Source organism: Ranitomeya variabilis, chromosome 4, assembly GCF_051348905.1.
Source record: "Ranitomeya variabilis isolate aRanVar5 chromosome 4, aRanVar5.hap1, whole genome shotgun sequence".
NCBI lineage: Eukaryota > Metazoa > Chordata > Amphibia > Anura > Dendrobatidae > Ranitomeya > Ranitomeya variabilis.
This window is the reverse complement of record NC_135235.1, coordinates 241,010,146-241,020,334: the sequence shown is the minus strand read 5'-3', so window position 1 is coordinate 241,020,334 and position 10,189 is coordinate 241,010,146. Positions and strand designations below refer to the sequence as shown.

The window sequence follows — 10,189 nt, the reverse complement described above, 5'->3', positions numbered from 1 at the left end:
TAGCTAGCGTGGCCTCCTTTGCTAAATTCTGTTTTCAGTCTGCGTATGTAATTTCCCTCTCTTCTCACAGTCAATATTTGTGGGGGGCTGTCTTTCCTTTGGGGATTTTCTCTGAGGCAAGATAGTTTTCCTGTTTCTTTCTTTAAGGGTAATTAGCCCTCCGGCTGTGACGAGGTGTCTAGGGAGTGACAGGAACATCCCACGGCTACTTCTAGTTGCGTGTTAAGTTCAGGGTCTGCGGTCAGTATAGAGGCCACCTACTCCAGAGCTCGTCCATGCTGCTCCTGGGCCACCAGATCATAACAGCAGCGTAGAGTTCCAGCGCGTGGGGATGGGGACATCACACAATAGTCGGTGAGCTGGAATCTGAAAATGCTGCTGAAGCATGGCAAGGGCGGCTGAAGCTGTAGCTGACTTTCTAAAAAGGTCAGACGACAGACGGCATACTTTCACTAGCAGATCCGGCAGCTCCGGGTAGCTTTTCAGAAATCGTTGAACCAAGAGGTTAAGCACATGGGCCAAGCAAGGTGTGTGTATGAGCTCACCTTGCCTCAGAGTAGCCATCAGGTTATGGCCATTGTCACACATGACCATGCCTGGCTGTAGGTTCAGTGGTGTCATCCAAACATCTGACTGCTTTTTCAGCGCTGTCCACAACTCTTCTGCATTGTGCGGTTTGTCACCTATGCAGATTAGCTTCAGCACAGCCTGTTGCCGCTTGACTGAGGCAGTGCTGCAGTGCTTCCAGCTTCTGACTGATGTGTTGATTTCAGAGATGGAGGATGAAGAGGAGGAGGAGGAGGTGCAGGAGCTGTAGACTGTGGGGGCAACCCTGATTGACATAGGGACAGAAATCCTCAGCATGGGGAGGATGTGTTCCATCCCAAGGTCCAACTGGGTCCCGGCTTCCACTATGTTAACCCAGTGTGCCGTCATTGAGATGTACCGTCCCTACCCACAAGCACTTGTCCACGTGTCCGTGGTTAGGTGGACTTTCCCGGTAACAGCATTGTTGAGGGCACGGGTAATGTTGTGGGACACATGCTGGTGTAATGCCGGTACGGCACACCGGGAGAAATAGTGGCGACTGGGGACCGAGTACCTTGGGATGACCGCCCCCATCAGGTTGCGGAATGCTTCCGTCTCAACAAGCCTAAAAGGCAGCATTTCTAGCACAAGCAGAAAAGAAATATTAGAATTGAGGACTGTGGTCTGTGGGGCGTTGGCTGGGTATTTCTGCTTGCGTTCCAAAGACTGGGTTATAGACAACTGAACGCTATGCTGGGTCAAGGACGTGGACGGGCTTGCTGATGGTGCTGCTTGACTGTGGGCCACAACAGGTGCAGGGCTAGAGGCATCTTCACATGCACGGTGTACTGGGGATTGGCTTCTATGCAAAACAGTGGAAGAAGCAGTGGTGTGACCAGCAGGCAGTGGTCCTCGAGCCTGGGGTTCAGCCCACAAAGTCAGGTGCTTTGCTTGCATGTGCCTGATCATGCTGGTGGTCAGGCTGGTTGTTTTGCTACCCCTGCTGAAGCAGGCATGGCAGGTGCTGCAAATGGCCTGTTTAGGGTTATCGGCAGAGTCTGTAAAAAATAGCCAGACTCGGGAAGATCTCACAGGTGGAATGGCAACTTCACTCTTCACTAGTCTGTGGCCACCATACTGCTTCTTCCTGCCTGTTGGGGGATATGCCTCCTTCCCCATTTGTGCTGCTGTCCTCGCTACCCATGTCCTCCTGCCAGCTTGGGTCAGTTACTATGTCATCCAGTACCTCGTCTTCCACATCTGCACCCTGCTCCTCCTCCTGACTTTCTAGAAATTGTGTCTCATCATGGTCCACCTTTTGTGACACTTTCCCACCATTGCCTTCATGTGACTGGGGCTGGTCAAAGCTTTGGGCAGCTCTACATCCGATCTCATCTTTGCCCACTTCAAGTTGACTGGGAGAGATTTCTGAATCTTGAAATGGAAAACTGAACAGCTCTTCAGAGTGTCCAAGTGTGGGATCAGTTGTCTCAGGGCACTCGGCATGGTGGGAGGAAGGAGGATCAGGGTGAGGAATATCCTGGCCTCACTCACGGCTACTCAGACTTGACCGTGCGGAAGACAAGGTGGTGGTGGTGGTGGCTAAGTGACTGGAAGCATTATCCGCTATCCAACCAACAACCGTTACACACTGCTCTGGCTTCAATAGTTGTGTGCTGCGGTCCACTAGAAACTGGGACAGGAATGTCGAGCGAGAAGATGTGGGTCTTTGTTGTTGCCCATTTTCACCTTGCCCACGGCCTCATCCTCTGGATGCACCATCAGCATCATGTCCACTTCCCCGTCCCTTGCCTTAACCATTTTAAATGGACTACTGCACTATTTCAAATGCTCAACACAAATGTCTTTATTAGTAGCAAAATAATATCTGATCAGTATGCCTGCAAATCTATGATTTTTCAAACCCAAACACCAGGCAGGCCTCAGCCTGACCTAACAGACTGTATTCAATTTTTTTTTTTTTAAAGTTAATTTATGCAAAATAGTGCTGTATAGAATTTGAGTATCACACAGCCAAAAAATAAGTACACCAGCCTCCAATGCCCAAACTTGGAGCACAGAGATATATGACGGCTGTAACGGAAATACCACACTGGCAAATCTGTGGCCTTTGAATTTTTTTGATACGAAATAGTGCTGTATAGAATATGACTATCACACAGTCAAAAAATAAGTACACCGGCCTCCAATGACCAAACATGGAGCACGCAGATATATGAGGCCTTTTTCAGTGAATTTAAAACACCAAAAAAAGGGAGCACAAGGGTCGCACAGACAACTATGCTATGTATGCCTGACAAACTATAACTTTTCAACAGGCCTCAGTCTGACAGAACAGACTGTATTTTTTTTTGGGGGGGGGGGAATTTTTGAAAAAAAAAGAAGGAAAAATAGGTATATAGACAGTAAATAAGCTGCAGCAGCAGGCAGTTATGGAGCTTTGGGAGGGATGCAGTGGGACCAATGGACACACATACAGTGCCTGCAGGCCTTGCACTGATGTGGATATGCTATGCCCTGCCTACCTAGCGCTGCAATATCGGGACCCACAAATTAGCCCTAAAAAGGACTTTTGGTTTCTGAGGAGTTGTGGATGTAAGAGTTGCAGACCTACACTAACTCTAAAACCACGATTCCGACCCTATCTCGGCAGCAGCTCTCCCTATTCTCGCTGAAACGGGAACAGAATGCGGCGAGCAGGGCCTCGCCAGGTCTCTTATACTCGGGATGATGCTGTGCGGCCCAGCCAATCACTGCACGACACAACAAAGATGGCTGCCATGTTTCATGGCCTGGCAGACAATCCCTGCACCGTGATTGGGTCTCTAAAGTCCGCCAAAACTGCTGGGTGGAGACTGCAGTTACCGCCGAATAATACCGGAAATGCTCGCTGCTCGCCGAGTACCCCGATACTCGGGCGAGTAACGAGTAGTGGCGAGCACGTTCACTCATCACTATTTCTGAACTCTTCCTGAGATAAAAAATTAGTACTGTTGTTTCTAAATGATTATGAACTTGTTTTCTTTGCATTATTTGAGGTCTGAAAGCACTGGGTTTCTTTTAATTTTGACCATTTTTCTTTGTTAGAAAAAAATACTAAATTTATTGCTTGAAAATTCTGAGACATGTCAGAAGTTTATAGAATAAAAGAACAATTTACATTTTACTCAAAAATATACCTAGAAAGAGAAAAATCAGACAAACTGGACATTTTGCAGTGGTCTCTTAATTTTTGCCAGGGCTGTAAGTATAATTACAACTGTGATTTGTCAAAAATCACAGCTGACATCAAGCCCAGGGTTAGTAAGGCTGGGTTCACATTGCGTTAATGTGTGCACGCTAACGGACAGCGTTGCACGGCGAAAATGTCGCAATTAACGCCGTGCAACGGGGCCGTTAGCGTGCCCATTGACAGCAATGTAAATTTCTCCTGCAGCGCATTACTAGCGCGTGCCTTTTTCGGCTCGCGCTAGTGATGTGCCGTTCTTCTGTGACGCGCCTCGGACGCTGCTTGCAGCGTCCGCGGCGCGCCCGAGGTCCGTTCCCCGCTCTCGCAGATCGGGGATCTGCGAGAGTGGGGACGTTAACGCGACCCCTAACACGGCCCCTAAATAAACATTGCGTTAGCGCAATCCGCTAGCGCTAAACGGATTGCCCTAACGCAATGTGAACCTAGCGTGATAGAGAGGTGTCTATGAAACACCCCGTTTACTAACACTGTAAGTAAAAATAAAGAAACACAGATTAAAAATATGTAATTAAAATATAAAAACAGACACCCTCTTTCACCCATTTACCAAAAAAAAAAAAAACACCTGCAAGTTCAATGAGATCCACAAGGTCCAGCGTAATCCACATCGAGGTCCCAAGATGATCCCCTGCTCCAATACATACAGAAGCCACAGTGACATCATAAAACGTGACCCCTCCCCGTGTCCGCCGTACACACACTAAGGGCGGCACGGAAGCCGCCACCTCTGAGGTCACTGGAGATTACAGTTTGCGCTTATCACAGTACCCTCTGAGCTGTCACTGGAGGGGAACTCAAGAAGCACAGTGACCGGCAATACGCATAACCTGGCGGAAACATTGTAGTAGGTTGGATTGCCGGACTGCCCCCAGCGTGACACAGGGGCACTACAGTACGGAAGTCCAACAGTGAACCAGTGGGATCATTACAGTGCATCAGATTGGTGAATCACTGGTGGACTGCGCTGCCCACTAGACTTTGTTATATACAGCAAGCTAAAGCTAAGTGGGCAGAAGGACCTGGTGTTTTAGCTTACTAAATCTGGTATTAAACCACTGCAAGGGACCTGGTCCTTTATCCCACTTGGATTTAGCTTTCTCACAGAGAGCAGGCTAAATCCAAGTTGGCAGGAGGACCTGGTCCATTTGGCCAATAATTATAGTATTAACCCCTTCACAGCGCATGATGCAGTTACATCAAATAACATAAAAATATCAGAAAAAGAAATATCGCTTTTGCTCCATTTAAAAAAAATAAATTTGGAATTGACATGATCAGAAATGTCTGACCAAACAAAATGTAAAATAATCTGATCGGTAAACGGCATAACGAGAAAAAAACTAGAAACGCCATAATGACTTTTTTTTGGTCGCCGCAACATTGCAATAAAATGAAATAAGAGGTGATCAAAACATGGTATCCGTGCCAAAATGGTATCAATAAGAACGTCCCGCCAAAATAAAAAAAATTCACAACGGCGATGTGGATGGAAAAATAAATAAGTTATGGGAAGGAAAAAATAAAAAATAAACGGAAAAATCGCCCGAGGGATAAAACACTCCTAGGTGCATGCATGGAAAAAATCTGTGGTTGTGTGATCTACAAAAATGATGACCAGTAAATAAAACGGGACGCGGATGAGATTGGCGCAGAATATTGTACACACTGGGATTAAGGGGAAAATTCTTGCGTATAATTTTTACATATAAATAAATGTGTAATCAGATGTCACATCTAGTCTGCGGCTCAATATTACTGCAAAAAAAATCACATGACAGGATTCATATATATCTATATACAATAAGGGTCCTTCTATCTACTGGGATTTAGCATTCTTATATAGAGCAGGCGAAATCCAAGTCGGCTAAAGGACCTGGTCCCTCTGCCAACTAGGAAATAGCGCACTCTGTGTGAGAAAGCTAAATCCCAGTGCACAGAAGGTCCTGGTCCTTTATCCCACTTGGATTTAGCTTTCTCACAGAGAGCAGGCTATTTCCAAGTCAGCAGAAGGACCTGGTCCATTTGGACAATAATTATAGTATTAACCCCTTCACAACGCATGATGCAGTTACGTCATATATCATAAAAATATCAGAAAAAGAAATATCGCTTTTGCTCCATTTAAAAAAATAAATTTGGAATTGACGTGATCAGAAAGGTCTGACCAATCAAAATGTAAAATAATCTGATCAGTAAACGGCATAACGAGAAAAAAACTAGAAACGCCATAATTACGTTTTTTTTGGTCGCAGCAACATTGCAATAAAATGAAATAAGAGGTGATCAAAACATGGTATCCGTGCCAAAATGGTATCAATAAGAACGTCCCGCCAAAATAAAAAAAAAATCCCAATGGCGATGTGGATGGAAAAATAAGTTATGGGAAGGAAATTTAAAAAAAAAAAAAACGGAAAATCGCCTGAGGGTTAAACACTCCTAGGTGCATGCATGGAAAAAAATCTGTGGTTGTGTGATCTACAAAAATGATCACCAGTAAATAAAACGGGACGCGGATGAGATTGGCGCAGAATATTGTACACACTGGGATTAAGGGGAAAATTCGTGTGTATAATTGTCACATATAAATAAATGTGTAATCAGATGTCATATCTAGTCTGCGGCTCAATATTACTGCAAAAAATCACATGACAGGATTCATATATATCTATATACAATAAGGGTCCTTCTATCTACTGGGATTTAGCATTCTTATATAGAGCAGGCGAAATCCAAGTCGGCTAAAGGACCTGGTCCCTCTGCCGACTGGGAAATAGCCGACTCTGTGTGAGAAAGCTAAATCCCAGTGCACAGAAGGACCTGGGCCTTTAGCCGACTGGGATTTAGCTTTCTCACACAGAGTGGGCTATTTCCCAGTCGGCAGAGGGACCAGGTCCTTTAGCCGACTTGGATTTAGCCACAACCCTATCCCCAGCCTCCAGCCTCTCCTCCTTCTCTTTCCGTTTCCTGGCGTCGCTCTGCCGACGTCAATTGGTGGGCGGGGTCCGTAAATCCCGCGCTCGCAGCTGATTGGATGGCACTCCGTTGCGTCATCACGTCGCCGCACGCCCTGACAGTGACGTGTGTTGTGTGGAGCGCGGCCCAGTGCTCGGTGCTATCATGGCTCCGCGGCTGCAGCTGGAGAAGGCGGCCTGGCGCTGGGCTGAGAGCGTCCGCCCGGAGGAGGTCACCCTGGAGCACATCGAGACGGCCTACCGCGTCCTCCTGGAGCCGTGCGTTCGGGGCCTGTGCCGGTAACTGCCGCGTTACCCCCCCCCCCCTACAACCTCCGCTGCCTCCCGGGCCAGGCCCCCTCCTGCAACTTCGGGGGTGTCCAGGGGGGTGACTGCCGTTGGGTGTGTCGGGCGGCCCTCGCCTTCCTCAGGCTGACCGTCAGCTGTGATTGGGCAGAGCGCCGGCTTATCAGTATGAGCCGTCATCTAAGCCCAAAGAATCGCCGCTCTGTATTAACCCTTCACCCCCCTGTTCTCTCCTCCATGCCAGGGGCAGACTCCCCATTAATCATGTGACGTCAGATTGGGGGTGAGCGCGGCATTATGGGGTCAGCGGGCACAGATGTCACCAGTAACGATTTACATGGGACCCGGATTCCCAGATCTATATGTGCTGGTGGATGCACTGAGAAGCTGCTTACCTGCAGGGTCCCCGTATGTGACGGCCCCCCAGATCCCTGCAGGGAATGGCGTCCGGAGCCAATGCAGGAGCTCAGTGCTGTCAGTCACAGAGGCCGGCGCCGAATCTGGACGTCAGTCTGTGCGGACGCCCCCTGTAATCACACACTTCTGCCTGGTCACTGCTGGTTTTGTTTTCCAGGAGGAACTGTAAAGGAAATCCTAACTGCCTGGTGGGTGTGGGTGAGCACGTGTGGCTGGGGGAGATCGATGAGAGCAGCTTCCATAACATCGACGACCCCAACTGTGAGCGGCGGAAGAAGGTCAGTCCCATCATCCTCCTCCCAGAGTGAGTTCTCTCGCCGTCCATCTGTCTGCTCTCCGCTGGCCGCCTCTCCGCCGGCCTTCTCTCGCCTCGTCTCTCCGCCGGCCGCCTCGTCTCACCTGTTCACACTCTTCCTCTCCAGAACACCTTTGTCGGGCTGACCAATCTAGGGGCCACATGTTACGTGAACACGTTTGTGCAGGTCTGGTTCCTGAACATGGAGCTGCGGCGAGCGCTGTACCTGTATGAGGACGCCTCCAGTATGCAGAGGGTGGAGAAGTGCGTCCAGGAGGACAAAGGTCGGGGGTCGCTCACTTGTTTCGGAGGGGGGGGGTAACTTTTCTGGGATGGAAGTAAAATAAAGTAGAGCGATGATTTCTCCAGACTCCGGACACTTCACATGTCTGCAGGTGATTTATGTGCTGGGAGCACTGGGGAGATCCGCTCTGCCCGCACCCTGATGGCGGAGACAGGGGGAGATGACGATGTCTTGTGTTCCCCCCAGAATACGAGCCGCAGACCATCTGTGAGCACCTGCAGTACCTCTTCGCTCTGCTCCACAACAGTAACAGGCGATACATCGACCCATCGGGGTTCATCCGGGCACTGGGGCTGGACACAGGGCAGCAGCAGGTGAGGACTGGGGGTTAGTGACACCCTGACGTGGGGGGACGGAGACCCCGGAGCCTGCTGTGCACTTATGATGATCCTCATAGGAGGCTGGCACGTTCTCCCCAGAGACTAGACATGATACAGCCACCTCACACCACCCCAGGTAGCCACACCTGAGGGCCACTCCTACACCAGTTACACCACGGAGCTGAGTTACCTCCTGTATTATACCCCAGAGCTGCACTCAGTATTCTGCTGGTGCAGTCACTGTGTACATTGAATTATTGATCCTGAGTTACATCCTGTATTATACTCCAGAGCTGCACTCACTATTCTGCTGGTGCAGTCACTGTGTACGTACATTACATTACTGATCCTGAGTTACATCCTGTATTATTACCCCCTGCCATTGCTGATGTCGCCCTCTTTCTTTTCCCCTCAGGACGCTCAGGAGTTCTCGAAGCTTTTCATGTCTCTGCTGGAGGAGAAGTTATCGGGACAGAAGGACCCGTATGTGCGGGACATCATCCAGCGCCAGTTCTGTGGACAGTACGCCTACGTGACCGTGTGAGTGCCAGCTCTGTGTGCTCTGCTTTGCTCTGTGCTCTGCGTCATTCCCCGCTGTATAGGTGCTGTAGTGAAATATGTATAGGTTTATATGTGTGTAGTAAAATATGTCTAGGTATGAATGTGACTAGCACTAATTTAACCCCTTCATGACCCAGCCTATTTTGACCTTAATGACCTGGCTGTTTTTTGAAATTCTGACCAGTGTCCCTTTATGAGGTAATAACTCAGGAACGCTTCAACGGATCCTAGCGGTTCTGAGATTGTTTTTTCGTGACATATTGGGCTTCACGTTAGTGGTAAATTTAGGTCGATAATTTTTGCGTTTATTTGTGAAAAAAATGGAAATTTCGCTAAAATTTTGAAAATTTCGCAATTTTCAAATTTTGAATTTTTATTCTGTTAAATGAGAGTTATGTGACAAAAAATAGTTAATAAATAACATTACCCACATGTCTACTTTACATCAGCACAATTTTGGGAACAAAATTTTTTTTTGCTAGGAAGTTATAAGGGTTAAAATTTGACCAGCGATTTCTCATTTTTACAACGAAATTTACAAAACCATTTTTTTTAGGGACCACCTCACATTTGAACTCAGTTTGAGGGGTCTATATGGCTGAAAATACCCAAAAGTGATATCATTCTAAAAACTGCACCCCTCAAGGTACTCAAAACCACATTCAAGAAGTTTATTAACCCTTCAGGTGCTTCACAGCAGCAGAAGCAACACGGAAGGAAAATATGAACATTTAACTTTTTAGTCACAAAAATGATGTTTTAGCAACAATTTTTTTATTTTCCCAAGGGTAAAAAGAGAAACTGGACACCAAAAGTTATTGTACAATTTGTCCTGAGTACGCTGATACCCCATATGTGGGGGGGAACCACTGTTTAGGCGCACGACAGGGCTCGGAAGGGAAGGAGCGCCATTTGACTTTTTCAATGAAAAATTGGCTCCAATCTTTAGCGGACACCATGTCACGTTTGGAGAGCCCCTGTGTGCCTAAACATTGGAGCTCCCCCACAAGTGACCACATTTTGGAAACTAGACCCCCCAAGGAGCTTACCTAGATGCATAGTGAGCACTTTGAACCCCCAGGTGCTTCACAAATTGATCCTTAAAAATAAAAAAGTACATTTTTTTCACAAAAAAATTCTTTTAGCCTCAATTTGTTCATTTCCACATGGGCAACAGGAGAAAATGGATCCTAAAATTTATTGGGCAATTTCTCCTGAGTACACTGATAGCTCACA

The 10,189-nt window shown here is 47.6% G+C and overlaps 1 protein-coding gene across 4 annotated transcripts in view; it reads left to right on the top strand.

The window, feature by feature from the left end:
* The first annotated feature begins 6,838 nt into the window (after positions 1 to 6,838).
* USP48 (ubiquitin specific peptidase 48) overlaps positions 6,839 to 10,189 on the top strand; it is a 44,918-nt gene continuing 41,567 nt past the window's right edge. For 2 of the 4 annotated variants that reach the window (XM_077260473.1, XM_077260472.1), the window contains exons 1-5: positions 6,865 to 7,050; positions 7,631 to 7,751; positions 7,896 to 8,052; positions 8,259 to 8,386; positions 8,808 to 8,932. In XM_077260473.1, coding sequence (XP_077116588.1) covers positions 6,917 to 7,050; positions 7,631 to 7,751; positions 7,896 to 8,052; positions 8,259 to 8,386; positions 8,808 to 8,932 — 665 coding nt within the window. In that variant the 5' untranslated portion in view covers positions 6,865 to 6,916. Of the gene's footprint in view, positions 7,051 to 7,630; positions 7,752 to 7,895; positions 8,053 to 8,258; positions 8,387 to 8,807; positions 8,933 to 10,189 lie in introns of all 4 variants that reach the window. The other 2 variants (XM_077260471.1, XR_013214685.1) reach the window with 2 other exon arrangements.